Source organism: Protopterus annectens, chromosome 7.part0 (genome assembly GCF_019279795.1).
Source record: "Protopterus annectens isolate FY-2018-M chromosome 7.part0, PAN1.0, whole genome shotgun sequence".
Classification (NCBI taxonomy): Eukaryota; Metazoa; Chordata; order Ceratodontiformes; family Protopteridae; genus Protopterus; species Protopterus annectens.
Genome location: NC_056739.1, coordinates 1,465,677,709 through 1,465,695,189, shown reverse-complemented (window position 1 = coordinate 1,465,695,189; position 17,481 = coordinate 1,465,677,709). Strand labels below are relative to the sequence as shown.

Sequence of the window (17,481 nt, the reverse complement as noted above, 5' to 3'; positions counted from 1 at the left end):
AGAAGACCAACTAGGGCTCCATATCATTCAGCCAATATCTTTAAAGTGGCTGAATAATCAACCATATGACCATTTGCAAATTTTCACAAACTATCTGTGGGGTAAAGCCAACCATATTCACCTTGCACTGTTACTTACAACTAACTTTGTGGTTGCTATATCTTGTAGTAGAACAAGATAAACATCTTTAAAACAACCCGTGTCCTGGGACTGGATTTTTATCATCCTCCTAGCCATTTTCCCACTTTATCCACAGGGTTGTAGAAACAGCTGTCACAGTCCCTTTCAACATTAAGAAAAAATTACACTTGTACAGGTTACCTACAATATCACAATAAAATCAAACCACCCAAACAAAAACTACTGAACACAATTCATGCATAAAAAATTTAATAAAGTGATTATAGCGATGACTTGAAAGAGAAGATGATGCACAAATGTCAGCGATAATAAAAACTCAGATATACACAAAGAATCCTAAATGCATAGAAGTATAGTGTTAATTACAACAAATCTTCAGCAATTATAAAGTCAGTATGAAACACTCCATTGCACAGGCAGGTAAATAATGCATGTTTCTGTGCCCCGCTGCTTAATTGGAAAAGGAAGCAATAAATAAGCAGAAACAGCTACATTCTAATCCTGCATGCATCACAGAATTAAAAATATTTTTTGAAAGGAAAAAAAAACTCAAATGACTTGAAATGCGCGGGGTTGCTTAGTATTCTCAAAAGTAATTAAGACCATCAAAATTCTGAGTTAAGATATCTCAGCTAAGGATAATGCATTCTCAAATGTGCATACTATGCCAAATTCTTCCACAATTAACATTATCACGATAAACATATATATTTACCTGGTTACCACCATTGACTTCAAGGTCTCAGCAATTGCCTATTCATTCTCACCGGCAGCAAAAAACATAGGGAGGCAGGGTCCCCAACACCAACATACTCCTGGTTCTTCAGCCCTGCCTTTAACTTATGCTTCTGTTCCCAACGCAAAACATACAAACATGTCAAAGACCTGTCAGTCAGCACCATCCTCAACTGCTGCAAGTTTCCCATGGGATTTTCAGAGCTCTAATTCTAACCCTTACTCCAGGCAGAAGCTAACATCTGCCCACTTAACCCCTCCCCCCCGACAAAGTCAAGCTGCCAAAGAACGCAAGTCACTAGTACCATAGGCAAGAATCTTCCCCCTGTACTCTACTGGGCTAGCCTACTCCTGATTAGAATAAGTGCAGAACAACTGCACAGAACCCATAATCAAGGAACAGTAGTAATGTACAATGCTGTACTAAATTCATAGAGTGTTAAATGCTATCTAACAGATGAGGCCTGGACAAAGGATACAAATTTTAATTTATGGCGTACACTGGCAAAATATTCAAAATAGAATGACTTGGAAAAAAGGTATCACAAAAATGATGCCAGCAATATTAATGTAGCACTTAAGACTTCTCCTGGCCTCTGTCATCTATATCACATGATATGCAAAGAGAAACGAAGTAATCTAAATACTTCAAGTCACAAGTAACCGTTGAAGCATGGCAAAGCAGTACACAAGATTTGCGTAAAGTGCTCCAAAAATAAAACAAAATGTATTTATTTTTTTATTCAGAGCACTTTTTACTTTTGCTGTCAATCCCACCTGGTGTGCCAAGATGTAAATATTATGTCCAACATTCCTAGGAGATGCAGCATGATCCTCTCCATTTTCTCCCTCTTCAAATTCTACCTCTCGCTGGAGATAGGCTTTCTTTATCACCTCTACCTGGAAAAAATATGGAACCGGAGATCAGCTTTGAAGACTGTAAAACATGATCTGATTCATACATTACAATCAACAGGAAACTGCAACAAAGATTTAGACAGGTGATTACATGTAACGGCCTAAAAATCTTTCCAAGGTTGTCAGAATTTAGGAGCGATAACCATTATGTAAAAGTTGAAAAATGTCATTGCTCTTAAAAATACAGCATTCACTTTTGTTTACACAAAATAAGAAAGGTCCTAACATTTCCACAAATTTAAATCACCGCAATTCATGAGGCAAGGCCATCTGAGATGAAATTCATCTTTTTTTTTTTTTTTAGCAAATAGAATTTATCCATTTCTCACTGGGGTGAAGACAGCACTGAGATGAACTCCCCCCACCCCCAACAATATACCGAATAAAAGCAATAGACCTCTGCAAAATGATCTTGCATACTACCCACCTACAATAAATGATGAAAAACTAATGGACACCAACATGCAAAGGTGAAAAATATATAGTTGTAATGTAACAAACATTTATGGATTCTGAACTACTCTTTCAAAACAATAATGGAACTATTACAAAAAATTTCAGCTCTACAAGAAAACTCTCTCAAACTGGTCAGTCTTCAGGGAATTTCCTTCTGTTTTATCCCTAATTTGGGTATTTTTCTCATGGGTACACACACCTCCAGTACACCAAGCCCATGTGTTCAACAGTTTAATCTCAGACAAATGGTAAACACATCTGGTCAAACAAAAACAAATATGCAAACTTTTAAGAATACATTATATAAATGACTCGCTCACAGGAAAATCCATCTGCAGCTGTAAGATGAAGATGCCATCCATACAAGGAGATGGCAGGAGGCCTAAAGTTATCTCACTTGAACTGTAAAGGAAGTCAGAACCAACTCTATCTGTAAGATACACGGGAAAGACTTAACTGACTTTCCTGGCGAGTGAAGTATACCACAGGCATGCACTAATGGTATAGCAGCAGAATCTCATTATCCTGACAACTGCCCCACAGACAATAAGACTAGAATAAACACACAGTGTTGTGTTGCTTCAGTTCATGTTAACTGACAATGCACTCCCACAAGCAGAGAGGGTTCCTTATCAGATGCCAAAGAACTGGCAGATATTCATTATCTGGTGGTTCCCCCTTGGGCCATGGGTGATGCAAGAGGACCCAGTGGGGCCTTCTTGACCTCTGACAGCAAGTGCTGGTGCACTACGGAGGAGAGCTGATACAACTTCAGTCCACAATTCTATGTGCTGAGGTACGTGAAGGGCCTTCTCCACTAGGATAGAACTGGTCTTGTAAGCTCAACAATTTAGGTGGAGATGTGGACAGCCTGTAAAGCATCCTTTATGGTAGATGCTATGGTTGAATTACTAATGTGCCTCTTGACATCTGCCAGTGACAGATGCAAGCCTGACCTCTTGAAAGCTGATGTAACACTATAATGGCAATGCACAGCTGGGACTTGGTAGGAGGAAAAGGTGAAAAATGTCTGGTCTCAAAAACTTCCTGACCTTTTCACTTTGTGGACATATCCATGGACTATTCAATGTGCCCTTCCTTCCAGTCCTGGTACTATGCATCTTTAATGAACGACATTTTCAGAAAGTTACAGCAAGCCTCAGGGTTTTTTATTTATTTATATACGAGTGGGATGGGATTGTTCCAGAGCTCAACATCGTGTTCCTCTTCTAAACAATGAGACAGTGCTAATATAAACTCTGCTTGTGTTCCACTGACTATAAGGAGAAAAGGCCCTTAAATCTGGAGATTTTTCCACACTGATCATTAGATCAATATGCAACAGTGGCAGAAAAATTGAGGAGTGAAGGGGTTAGGCATCCATAGACTGAGTTGCAGTACTGTGGCATTCACAAATGGTGCAGCACTGGTAAAATATATTTTTTTCAAACTGGGGATTGAGGATGAGGAAACCATAACAGTATGTTCACCACAATTCTTCAGAAGCCAGTTCTTAGTTATTTCCATTTCAAAGTCATACCAGTTTTGCTTTCACAGTTCAGTGCACTAGTCATAACAGCCTTATAACAAGAAAAATTATTTGTAACTTGGGATTCTTTGCCAAACCAAAATTATCCACCACTAAAATAAGAAAAATCAGCACCATTTAACCTGCCATAAATATAAAAAAAAACTGATGTTCCATGTATAATATTGCATTGTGCTAATCTAAATGAGAAATAAAGAAAATGGAGATTAAGAATACACAAAAAAAACACTGCAACTAATAAATAGCTATTTATGCTTCTGGCAAGCAATTTAGCTCCCCTCCAAGCGTGGAGGGCCCAGGAAGACTGCAGCAGGGCTGAAAGAATGCCACTCTAAGGGCAGGTGTATGTACAAGCCTAATAGTATCTTGTGAAGACTAATAAATCAAAAGCTGGAACAGAGCTGCAAACAGTGGGATTCAATGCAAAATGGCATCGTCATAGAAGTATTTAAAAATGGGAAAGTACTTTTTAATGGAAGACTGACTCTCTGTCAGTGCATCCTAACCTGAAAGAGTTTGCCTAGCTTATCCACAAAAAAGGGTGTTTCCCCATTCTCATCAGTTCCTTCACACCAGAGTCCAGAAGGAAATGGGCAGGGGGACTAGATTTGTTGCTGAACAAGACTAGAAAGACGTTTACCAAACAACCAAAACTCTGAACTAAAGCATATGGAAGGGTAAGAAAGGTTAATATGCAGGCTGCAATGCTGCCTAAGAACAGAGGTATAATGCCATACATAATTATTCCACAACATATTAACATCTGATATTTCACATAGCACATTTCTACCAGATAATTTCTCCCAAAGTTAACAGCTGGCAAACATTTACTTGCAGTGCACGATTTTAGATTCATTGGTTAACAGCTATTTCGACTGTAGGAAGTAAATAAATGCAGCAAAGTGTAGGACTGAATGAAGAGAAAGGAACATACAATGTTGCTTTAGTGAGAAGAGGTGCATGCAGAAGTGGTAAATGGAAGTGGATGCTAACTTTTGGATATGTCCAAATATAAGCACTGCAGTGGTGTCTCTAAGGAAAGGATTAGACTACGGGCTACAGGAAGGGACAGATTTTGTGTTGTGTAGTGCATATTGCTGTCTCTCTCTAGTTTTGTGGTACCATTTGAGAAAGCGATTTTAGCAACAATTTGTAGGGTTGGGGTTACCACACATCCCATAAGGTGGTGCGGTGGGTAAAGCCCTAACCAGCTTTAATTGTATGTGCTGACTCTGATCCTAGCCCAACACATTACTTTCCTAAAAACATTTTTCCTAATATCACCAATTCTGCAGACATTGCGTCAGCAAGTTACTTTTCGTTTTTTTTTTCACCATATCAAAACAAAAATGTTTTTCCTTCTGTGAAAAGTGTTTCTGCATGTCTACATTTCATAATACACATGTATATGTCAGCACCCACACAATTTTGTCTCAAGCAAATAGGAAGGCTGCTGATGAGCACCCATCCACAAGCAAAGGTCAACCACACAGTTAAAAGACGCCCTTCATCCAGTTTGGCTTTTCTGATATCCTTAACGCAATCTACTCATTTTGCAAATGATTGTCTCTGCTCTTTTCAATATATCCCCCTGAGCAGCCCTTTCTTTTAAATTACAGGTTAGAGTACAGACTAGGAAAAGAAGCCAAATGACTTGCACTGTCATGATCTAATTATTTTGGAAGAAAACATGGGTGTATTTCACATCACTACCTTCAGCAGCAACAACTAATCAGTTCTATTAAAGAAAGACTACTGCTCTAAAAATTCTCTTAGCTCAGGTAACTGTAGCCAAAAATACCCTTGGCAAGACAGTGAGTTTAAATCGCTTTAAACTTCTGTTTTAAAATGGGGTAATAAAGTAACTTTCTCTGTCAATTAATTTAGATCACAGTGGGGTGCTGGATCCCTGATTAAGTCACCTAGGTCAAAGACTTGCACACACAGCTTAACCAGTTATGTCAGACAATAACAAGCTATTTCAGTTTACCTAGAAACAGAACAGATATGAAAAGAAAAATATACCAAACCATACCATTCACAACTGTTTTAAATATGCTAGTACTTGAGATAATATATGCAAAGGAATAACAGTTGCCTTTTGCTGACTAAAATGCAAACCTCTTCCACTCTGCTAAACAGATTTTCATATCTGGAGTTTCATTATTCCTTCCATTACCTGAATTACTTCTTCTGTTGTCTCAAAATCTGGACCATCACTTGATGATCCTTTATCCATTCATGAAAATGTAATAACTTCAGAGGGTGCAGTACTTTCAGTTCAAACTATTCGGGGAACTTCACTGTGATCTGTGAAACAGGATAGTCTTCTTTCATCTGACTTTCTTTTTTCTTTGAATGTCCCATCACTGGTGGCACATGTGCCATCTGGCAGCAGATACTGACCACTACACTAGGCCATCATAGCTAAAGAACCCAAAAGCTTGCCCCAACCAGTAAGTAAACAAAACTTCTACAAATGACAAAAAAGCAGTGGTGGACACCTACATTATAAAAGACTATATAGCTATATGCTTATTCAATTTACACTGAACACAGCAGTTGCTGGACAATGGAGCTAATCTGACATGGGTGGGGGGGTGCCTCAAAATCTTTCTCCACCAGTATGAAGTTCTTCCACCTTGCAGAATACGTGGAAAGTTTACAGTGGTTTCAGTTACTTCCAACACTTCAGTTTAAGGGTTGACTGGATCAAGATGTCTAACCCAGAAGACATGTCCAGAGATAGTGCTGCCCATCACCCCAAAGCATGGCTTCCTTGGCTTGTAATAGGAAGATGTTCTGTAAAACCAGAGATACCAATGCCTGAAACTGAAGCATTTTTGAAATTTTTCAAAACTGAAAATATTGACCAGAACAAGAATGTTCTGGTCAATCTTTTCAATTTTATGAATAAAGGTGGACTCAGGCAAAATGGTAGAAATCCATACAGGAATTTCCTAGGTCATAGAAGCAATAATGAATTCACTATCAACTCATCCTTGCTCTGCTGCACTATGCAAGAGACAGGGAAGGTAATATTCTCCAGAGTGGTAAATCGGTTGAGATCTCAGAGGTGTCCCACACCTGAAATCCCTGACCAGACAAGACTCCTGGAATACTAAGCTAAACTAAAAGTTAAGCTAGATGACTCAGCTCAAGAGTGTCGAGCACGTCATTCACATTCTCCCAAGATGTTTACTAATGACAGAGAGAGACTGTTTATCTATAGCCATTGTCAAGTCTCTCAAATGGTGTGACCATGCAACCTCTGTTCAGGTAACAAATGGCAGAGTAGCCATGCACCAGATTAGGCATCTCCCCAAGTGTAGTTACAACATGGGACAACATCACCAGACCACCTGGTTTATACTGAGCTACAAAAATTCACGGTCAATACCCTATAAACCATGGACGATGTGAAATGGACTCCCCACCCCAGTAGTGAATGACCCTTTAATTTCATCTGCAAGAAAAGGACTGACCACTTTGAAATTGGTGGGAACTAACTACCATTTCATTTCTGGGTTTACTGACTGAAACAGCAGATACAAGAGCACATGGTGGTTCTGCAACAGCTGGTACTTCACAGTCTAGTGCAACATTCACATCTTGAAGAGTTTAAATGGCAACAAAGATCCCAGTTACCAGTGAGACATAATGAGAAACATCCAGGCTTGGACCCTTCAGAGCACTCATATAGGCTCCTGTGTAAGTGCCAAAGACAGAAATGACTACTACTAAGTGTCCAGCATCTTGGCAGTAAAGGCAAAATCTGAGTCAGGAAGAGAGAAGACTGACTCCAGATTATGAAGATCTACAGAAAATACAACCATGGGAGTAATATTCTAAGGACATTACTAAAAAGCCTCTAAGACAAAAACAGTGAGTCATCAATGAAGCACAACATATTGACCTCTTCCTCCTCCAGCAAATCCTACAGTACAGCAGCAAACACAATAAGAACTCTAGCCGCCAGGATGTCTTACTGAAAGTGCCCACTAATCACAAAGTTAAGGAACCTCCTCTATGAACCCCTTTCACTGATGTACCAACACCATCCATCAGGTACAATAACATTACAATGGTATCCTGTAAAACTAAATTACTTTACTTTCTGTTTGGACACTTTCTATAACTTACAAAAAAAAATGTTCACTGAAGTAAGTAAAGTGAGGGTGAGAAAAAACATTCCATTACCTTCACAATGGACAGTAGATGAGAATAGAATCCTTGGCCTTATTCTGAAGGAGGGACAGTTTCTATGGCTCCTTTAAGGAGCAGTGATTTTGGACCTGGTTCACAGGTTATGCAGAAAATGCATGCCTGAGGAGAAATCTTCATGGGGAAGGCCTAAGACTGCAAAGATATGGCTACACACATCAAAGTCAAGAATACAATGGGACTTTTCGTGACGGTCTCTACCCCACCGCAAACAGAACCGACCCTCCTCCTTAGCAAACACAGCCCTAGATGGCAATCAGGACCATTACTGCAACAATTCAAAAAGCCTCTGTTTGGAAATTTTGGCAACAACTTTAGAGGTGGGAGTAAGACAAATGCTTGATGTCCTCCTCGGTCTACAAACCAGCTTCTTCACTCTATGGCCTCACTCCAATAATCTGGAAACAGTGGATCTATCAATTTTATTACAGTAATAACAAGCAATGGCACTGGTGTTCCACACCAAGATTTCTTATATGAGCGGGTAGACTGTATATGCTTCAAATCTGACCATCAGAAAGACCTATATTAATAAAGAGACATTTATACCAGCAGAAAAGCAGCTCCTGATAAAATTGTGGCCCCCATAATATTTGTGGTAAATAAATGTTCACTTCTACACCAAGCAAAAAGAAAAATACAGTTTAACCTAGCAATCGGGGGATGTGGAGAGGCAGATGGGAGATTAGAGTTACTATATCCAGCTGTATTCAGCTTTTTTTTTCCTGGAGAATTGAAGAGGTTTCTGAAAGTAGAAAAACGTAATACATTTTAGTCAAAAGAGTGAATAAGCAAGCTGAAGGATCTGTAATAGTCCTCTTTCAATAAAGCACAGAAACGATTTTGCCAGTGAAACAAGTTCCATTTTCCCAAAGGTAAAAAATTACATAGGTACAGACAAAAAGGAGAGAGTACTGAATTATGTGAACAAATGCAGAGTGCAAATAACAGTGTTGTAGGTCACACATTTGGATAGAACTGAACATGTGAATTTAACAAAGAAAGGATTCCAGGACAAATATTCAGCAGAATATCAGGGCAAAATAAAAAGAGAAGTAATTACATTAATAGTAGAGGAGCTCCAATAGTGCTAGAAGAGAAAAAAAACACTATGGATTTGTGGTAGTAAAGGGCTATTGGCAATGGAGGTACTTTATACTGGCACATACTTATATTCCACCAAAATCTGCTATTATGGAGATTAAGAAAACACTGGAATAGTCAATCATCCTTCAGCAGGGAATACTCCTTATAGCTGGGGACTGGAACTTGATTTGCAATAGTGACAGTGCCATCATGGGGACCTAGAAGGGAAAAACATAACAAAAGTGGGCAGAGTTCTGAATAAATTTATGAAAACATTAGGTATGGAAGATTTCAATTCAGTAGTAGGAACTCTTGCAATAACTGGGCTACACTAAATAGAAAGTACACTTCACAGGATCATCTGTATTTGATTTAAAGCTCTGATACATCCAATAACTATTTCAGATCATGCACGGATTAAAACCAAGATAAAACATTGCACTGGTGCTTTACCACCTGTTAAGTGAGAAATTTAAGGAGCAGATACCATTTGAGAGTTATTAATGAAGATAAAAAAAAAATCTTCAGAAGTTTTAGCTAACGTGGAATAAAAAAAAAATGGAGTTTAAAATATGGTAGAGATAAGAGATTGGGTAAAGTGGTAATAGGAATTACTTACAGGGGCTGACAAAGGGCATTGCAGAATAAGGGGAATCTCAAAGACCAAGAGGAGGCACAAATACAGTGTGTTAAAGAGAAAATTAGTGAGTATCTGGATAATATGAATCAGTTTAGAAAGATTGCTGTAAAGCAATTATATTTTGGTAACTGCAGAGCACTAAACCCAATGACTTAATGCTTGGGCAACAGAAAGTAGAAAGGGTCGCCAGCAAATGTAGGGAGTCTACAACAAAAATAGCCAGAGATCCTGCAGTGGTATTGTAGATATTTTGGAAACGTTATAAAAATGTATATAAAGCAGAAGTGTGGAAATAAAGAAAAAGCACTAATGGACATATGTATGGAAGCCTTAAATATGACAAGGTTAGAGGCAGAAGAGGTAAAACAGTTAAGATAAGAAGAGAGGAAATAACAATTATGATGAATAATTAATCTTCAGGAAAAGTACAGTTTTGTACCTACCATAAATGTAGATGTTCGAGGATCCACATTGCTGCAGTCATAACCTGTGGGTAGTCCGCTGTCCTCGGTCGGCCCGAATACCAAGGTGTTAGGCTGGCATCGGTCATAGTCGCTCAGATCTGACGTCAGTACGCAGTGGTACTAAAGCGCATGACCGACGCCATATCCTCAGTCTTTCTTGCCCCAGATGTCAGAAGGCCTAAAAAAGAAAGGCCATGGCCAACAATAGAAAATACCCAACCACCAATTACAGAAAAAATAATTACCCCAACAGCAACACAGCAACCCTAAACTATAGAGGGGAAGGAGGGAGGGTAAATTGGACTGCAGCAATGTGGATCCTCGAACATCTACATTTATGGTAGGTACAAAACTGTACTATGTTCTTCGTCTCACATTGCTGCAGTCATAACCTGTGGGTAGAATCCCAAAGCAAAGGTAAGGGAGGTTGGCAAACTCAAAAAGCACTAGGAGCTGCTAACATGCCCTGTAAAACTGCAGTGGCAAACCCAGCCCTAGATTTGGAATAAAGGGGGAGATGGTAATGTTTAGTAAAAGTGTGCACTGAACTCCAAGTAGCTGCCTCCAAAATATCCTTAGTAGCTACTCCCCTTAAAGCAGTACATGTGGCAGTAGCCCTAGTGGAATGAGGTCTGATCCCAGCCGGAACATCCTTTCCATGATGAGAATAACAAAAAGCAATTCAATAGCTAATCCACTTAGAAATAGTTTGCTTTGAAACAGGTTTTCCTTGTGAACCCAAGGCAAAAGAAATGAATAACTGTTGAGACTGCCTGAACCCTTTAGTTCTGCTCAAATAATAACGTAACTGCCTGTAAATATCCAAAGAGTGCAAAATTTTTTCCCCTTTATTTTAGGGATCAGCATAAAAAGTAGGCAAATGAATAGATTGGTTCAAGGCCACATCCGAAACAACTTTAGGCATAAAGGTACGCAAGGATACCCTATCCTTATGAAATATTAGGAAGGGTTCAACTGCCATTAGAGCCTGTAATTCAGATACCCTCCTAGCAGACGTGATGGCCAACAAAAAAGCAGTCTTCCAAGACAAAAACTTCAACTCAGATGTAGCTGCAGGTTCAAAAGGAGGTAAAGTTAGTTTCTCCAACACAAAATTGAGATCCCAGGAAGGAGTAGGAGCTCTACGTGGGGGTCTTATGTTCTTTGACCCTCTAAGAAATTGCTTAAACAAAGGGTGAGAAAATAATGGTGGGTCACAGTCATAGTGAGCAGAAATGGCTGCAGCATGAACTTTCACGGAGGAGAAAGACAAACCCTTGTCTAATAATTCTGTAAGGTATTGTAGTGTAACACTCAAATTAGGCACTGAAACATTAAAGCTCTTTGCTGTGCTCCAAAGAAAAAATCTCCTCCATTTATCAGCATAAACTTTCCTTGTACTAGGCAGTCTGGCTTCCAAAATGACATTCAAAACTTGTTGAGGAAGCTGCGACCCCCCAGGGTCTAAAACAGAATATGCCAGGCTGTCAGATGCAGGGACTGTATCCTGACATTTAGGAAATGATTGTTTGCCTGAGACAAAAGGTGTGGGATTGATGGCAAAGGCCAAGGAGGCTCCCATACTAAACTCCTCAGCAGAGGGTACACCAGTGCTGACGTGGCCAATCCGGAGCTATTAGAATCATGCAAGGCTTGTCCTGTCTTACCTTCAAGAGCACCTTGGGAAGGAGAGGCAGAGGAGGAAAGGCATAGACGTGAAGGTTGTTCCAACTGAAAGATAGAGCATCCACTTTCCAAGCTTTTGGGTGAAACATCTTTGTGCAAAATTTTGGCAGTTGGAAATTTAGTGGAGAAGCGAACAGATCTATGTCTGGAGTTCCCCAAGCCACTGTCAACTTTTGAAATACATGAGGATCCAATTTCCACTCGTGGGGATCCACCATCTGTCTGCTCAAAACATCTGCTAAGGAGTTCTGTGCTCCTGGCAGAAACCTTCCTCGAAGAGTGAGGTGCAAACTCAGAGCAGCCTCCCACAGAATCATAGCTTGTCTGCAAAGAGGGTACGAATGGGTTCCCCCCTGCTTGTTGATGTACCACATGACTGTTGTGTTGTCTGTTTGAATCAACACCTGTCCCGGTTGAAGTAGGTCCTTGAAAGCCATCAGTGCAAATTGGACTGCTAACATCTCCTTCATGTTGATATGCAAATGCTGTAGTCTGGGAGGCCACGTGTCTTGAATCCATTTCCCATTGAAGTGTGCTCCCCAAGCCACGTCTGAGGCATCTGTCGTTAAGATCTGACTCGCCTCTGGTCGGGTCACAGAGAGTCCCTTGTTTAGGTGACATTCCTGAGCCCACCACAAAAATTCCCTTTGGATGCAAGGTATTATCTGAATGACAGTGTCCAAATCGTGGCAGTGTTGAGTCCATACACTTTTGAGATACCATTGTAGCTTCCTCATATGCAGTTTGGCATTGGAAAGTACCAGAATACAAGATGCCATGAACCCCAAGGCTTGAAGGACTGTCCTTGCAGTCAGCCTGGACAGTAGGGATAATTGCTGGAAGTAAAGGGAAAGATCTCTGTTTGTCCGGGGTCAGAAAAGCCATCTGAGAGGCTGTATTCAGTCTCACACCCAGAAAGCACATGTCCTGAGAGGGTACTAGACTGGACTTTGTTTCGTTCACAGAATACCCTAGGCACCTTAACACTGCCATTACATACTGTAGATGCTGAAGTAACATGACTTTGTCTTGAGCAAGAATCAGGCAATCGTCCAGATAAGGATAAATTTGTATTCCTCTTAGTCTTAAGAAGGCTATCACAGGAGCCAGGACCTTTGTGAACACCCTGGGCACAGTAGATAAGCCAAAGGGCAATGCAGAGAACTGATAATGAAAAGTACCAGCCCGAAAATGCAGGAACCTCCTGCAGCTGGGCCTGATAGGAATGTGAAGATAAGCCTCTTTGAGATCCAGAGTTACCATCCAGTGATCTTTGCCTAGCAGAGGCAAAAGTTGCTGCAAAGTTAACATTTTGAATTTTGGAATGTCTAGGTATGTGTTGAGGATAGACAAATCCAGAATTGGCCTCCAAGTGTTTCCTTTCTTTGGCACAAGGAACAGGCGAGAATAAAATCGTACCACCTGGATAGCCCCCATTTTAAAAGTAAAGAAATCTGCTTGTGAGCCTCCAGCTTTTGCTGAGGAGGTACGTCCGGCATGCCCTTGAAAGGAGGCAAGGCTTAAAATAAAACTTGTAACCTCGATCTATAATGTCCAGCACCCATTTGTCCTGGGTGACCAAAAGCCAATTTTGCTTGAAAAGTGCCAACTTTCCTCCCAGAGGAGCTGCCAGACAGGAGGGATCTGGCAGCTGGAGATACAGGTCATTGGGTCTGTTTACGAAAAGGCTGACCCCTGCCCTCACCAGAAGATTGTGCAGGGGAACTCCACGTCCTAGGTCTGAAAGAACCCTGAGCATGAGCTCTACCCCTACCACGTCTAGATCTGCCCTTAGACTGTAAATCAGAAGAAGGATAAGCCCATCCTTTTGCAGGCCAATTTCTGCTAAATTTAGGGGGCTGCACTTGTAAAAATTCCTTAACAGTTTGCATAGACTTAGCCTTTTCTTCCATTTTCTTCAAAACTGACTCCACAGGAGAACCAAAAAGAACTTCAGATTGAAGGGGAGCATCCAAAATGCGAGCTTTAACATGCTCTGACAAATTCTGATCCTTAAGCCAGGCGTGCCTACGAATAACTGAACCAGTGGCAGCCACCCTGGAAGAAGCCTGAAGAGCATCAAAGCCACACTGCAAGGAATGCTTACCTACCTGATCAGAGGCATGAACTAAATCCTGCAATTCCTTACACTCTATACCCTCAGCTAAAGCATCTACCTTAGATTTTAACTGGCTCAACAGAAAATTCTGGTACTTCAGCATATGAAACTGGCAATTTAAAGCCCTCATAGCTAGTGTGGAGGAGGTATACACTTTTTTACCCCACCTATCCAAAGCTCTAGAATCTTTATCCAGAGGAACTGGATTCTTTACTACAGAAGCTCTGACACCCTTAGGTCCCTGGCTAATAGTTTCCGGGTCAGCTCTAGGACTCTTATACAAATATTTATGAGCCTCTGGAACTCTGTAATACCTGTCTGGCTTGACAGGGGCAGGAGGCAAGGAATCAGGATTAAGGGAAGCCTCAGAAAAAACATCCTGAACAACATCCAAAACAGGGGGAATGGCCAAGGGCCTATGCTGTGGTAAAAACAAAAATTCCCTAAGCCTCTTACGAGAATCTGAGAAATCCTGACCCTCCCACTTAAAATGCTCCCTCATGGAATGCAGGGTTTCAGAAAAGGAAAAATCCTCTGGAGGAGAAGCAGGAGGACAGGAATCCTCTGCATCCGAATCAGAATAAGGAGGAAAATCCTGAATGTCCTCAGCTGAAGACTCAGAGTAATCTGAGGAATGCTCCAACCCCTCCACCTCTGTCTCCACCCTAGGCCTCTTATCTGGAGGGGGCATAGAACCTCTGATTAAAGTAATCAAATCCTCTGCCATTTTCAGCATATGTTTTTTAGGAACAGAACCTGCAGAACTAGGGCTGACACCAGTGCCAGAAGGACCAGGCCTGGCTTTGGAAGGGGCTTTAAAGACAGAAGTAGAAGGCCTAACAACCTTATGCAAAGAAGGAACTACAGAAACTTGAGAGGCCCCCTCGGCCTGACCTAACTCCTGAGAGGCCAATTCCTGTAAGATTAAAGGCTCCCCCTGAGATTCAGCTGAAACCTCGGCTGGATCCACAGATTCTACCGTAGTTTCCAAAGAACCGGCGTCCGCAACGGACGACTCATCCTGCTTGGACTTTAACGACTTATCTTTACGCTTCTTAGCGGTAGCAGGCGTCGGAGGATCTGACGGCATGTTGTAGTTACACCGCTTACCGAAAACAAGTCTAGCACAATCTAACCTGCGTTTAATGGTGCGCTTATTAAATCTAGCGCAAAAGCGACACCCGACTACGTCATGCTCAGGCCCCAAGCAAGGAATACAGAGAGAGTGGTAGTCCCTATGAGGTATCTGTTTCCCACAAGAAATACAATTATTAACTTTTTCTGACATCCGGATTTAACTGAGGCAAGAAAAGACAAAAATATTCCCTAACGGGGTACTTAGCCCAACTTGGTCTTCGGTCTGAAACTCAGAATACGAAAATTTCAGGACGCCGAACGGCACTTGCAAACGCTGCTTCTGCTTCGGACCATGCGGCAAGAAAGACTGAGAATATGGCGTTGGTCATGCGCTTTAGTACCACTGCGTACTGACTTCAGATCTGAGCGACTATGACCGACGCCAGCCTAACACTTTGGTATTCGGGCCGACCGAGGACAGCGGACTACCCACAGGTTATGACTGCAGCAATGTGAGACGAAGAACATCTCTCTAGGAAAAGATAGTATTTCTGTGAAAGTTTGAAGTTAGGAGGGAATCGAGTGATAACGATCTGGAAGATTTTGTTTAAAAGAGGAGGAAGCAGTAGCATCTTGGAAGAAAGCTGTGGTGGCTGTATTACCCAGTGAGGGTAAAGACCCATGCGACCCAGCTTCAAACAGGCCTGTTTCAATGTTAAAGGCTGATTAGAATGTGTTTACGTCTATACTAGTTAAAAGATTAGCAAAGATGTTGTCACAAATGAGAGAGAGCGCTATTAGAAGGTCTTAATTCAGAGAAAGCATTCGATAGAGTAAGTTGGAATTTTATGAACAGGGCAATGGAGGCATTTACATTCCGTGATAAAATAACGTAATTCAGAGGATATACGAAGGATCAGAGGCAAGGATTAAAGTTAGAGGCGCCTCTCTGATGAGTTGAGTTTGCACAGACACCAGGCAGTGTTGTCTTCTTTCCCTTTATTTGCTTTATATTTAGAGTCACTGACCAAGAAAATAAGGGACTCAGAAATGCTAGGATTTAATTGGTATGGTAATCAAAAAAAGCTGGCTTTATTTACAGATATTGTTGTAACAAATAAATCCAGAAAAGTGTTGTGGAATATTCTGAGGCAATTTCAAGTCTTTTCAGGATATAAAACTGAAGATAAAATAAAGGATATAGTTGTAAATTATGTACCCACACATGAATTGGTTCAACAATACCCATATCTATTTTTACACAATAAAATGAAGTAATCATGAGTATGGATTAAAAAGCCTTCTGTGGCAGCTAAGAAAACGTGGGAAGAGACTAAACACAAGATAATTAAAAAAAATGAAAAACTGGAAGCTCTTATTTATGGATATGGTAGTAAGATATAAGCAGCGAAATGTTTTTAGCTTTATATACAGGTCAAGCAATTTTTTTTTAAACCAGAGAAGTTGTGGATAATAAATGTGTGGAAAGAATTTATCTGGGAAGGGATGAAAACAAGAATTAAGTAGTACAAGCTGATCCTTCCAACAGAGCAAGCTAGTTTATCATTACATAATCTGAAGGTACATTTTAGAGCTACACAGATAATTAGGTGCATATACATAAACACAAGCAGGTGGTTATAATTCAAAATGGAAAGCTATGATGGAGCAGGGGGGATTGTTCAAGAAACAGTACATTTTGGATGCAGATACTTAAGGTGAAGAGGTACAGAAAACTGGCAAGAGGTGGTTGTAATATACTGGAGAAAACTGGCAAAGTAACCAAAGTACCGGCAAAGTGTCAGAGTGGAACATTTAGACTGCAGACTTGAGCATGCGTTCCCTACCAGGGGTTGATATCAGAGTCACAGAGAATGGGGTAGGAGAATCTTAAGTGAAAGACCTCTGCTGGTAAAATGTTTAGTTGAATCCAGAACTGCAGCTGCTGTTACAAAAGGGATAATTTGTGGGGCATACAAAATATTGTATGATAACTATAAGAATCAATCGGAGGAAGTTAAACAAAAATTTGGGAAGGAGGACTGGAAAAAAACTATTAACAAGATAAGAATGGAAGGACGTAGGTAGGGCTCCCCAAGTATGCCAAGTCCATAAGATTTAAGACCTTTGAACATGTTTGCATGGGCATTTTTATACCTCAAGCAGAATTCAAATAATCTTCCTCAAGCAGACAGCAAGGTTGGAGGTGGGATGGGGAAGAAATAACTGGTAACAATGTTTTGGGAGTATAGTGGGATGGCAGATTTTAAAAAAGGACCATCAAAATCAACAACAAAAGTTATATTAAATATACAAGGTTAACCAATCATAATTTATGTGCAATTCCCAGATACGTAAAAGATAAACCCTTTAGAAAGTAAATCTT

The 17,481-nt window shown here is 40.5% G+C and overlaps 1 protein-coding gene across 1 annotated transcript in view; it reads right to left on the bottom strand.

Annotated features, from left to right (window-relative positions):
* Positions 1 to 17,481, bottom strand: part of ITPR1 (inositol 1,4,5-trisphosphate receptor type 1) — a 2,510,606-nt gene that overhangs the window by 475,442 nt on the left and 2,017,683 nt on the right. Inside the window, exon 45 of the mRNA XM_044076407.1 lies at positions 1,654 to 1,776. Coding sequence (XP_043932342.1) covers positions 1,654 to 1,776 — 123 coding nt within the window. The remainder of the gene's footprint in view (positions 1 to 1,653; positions 1,777 to 17,481) is intronic.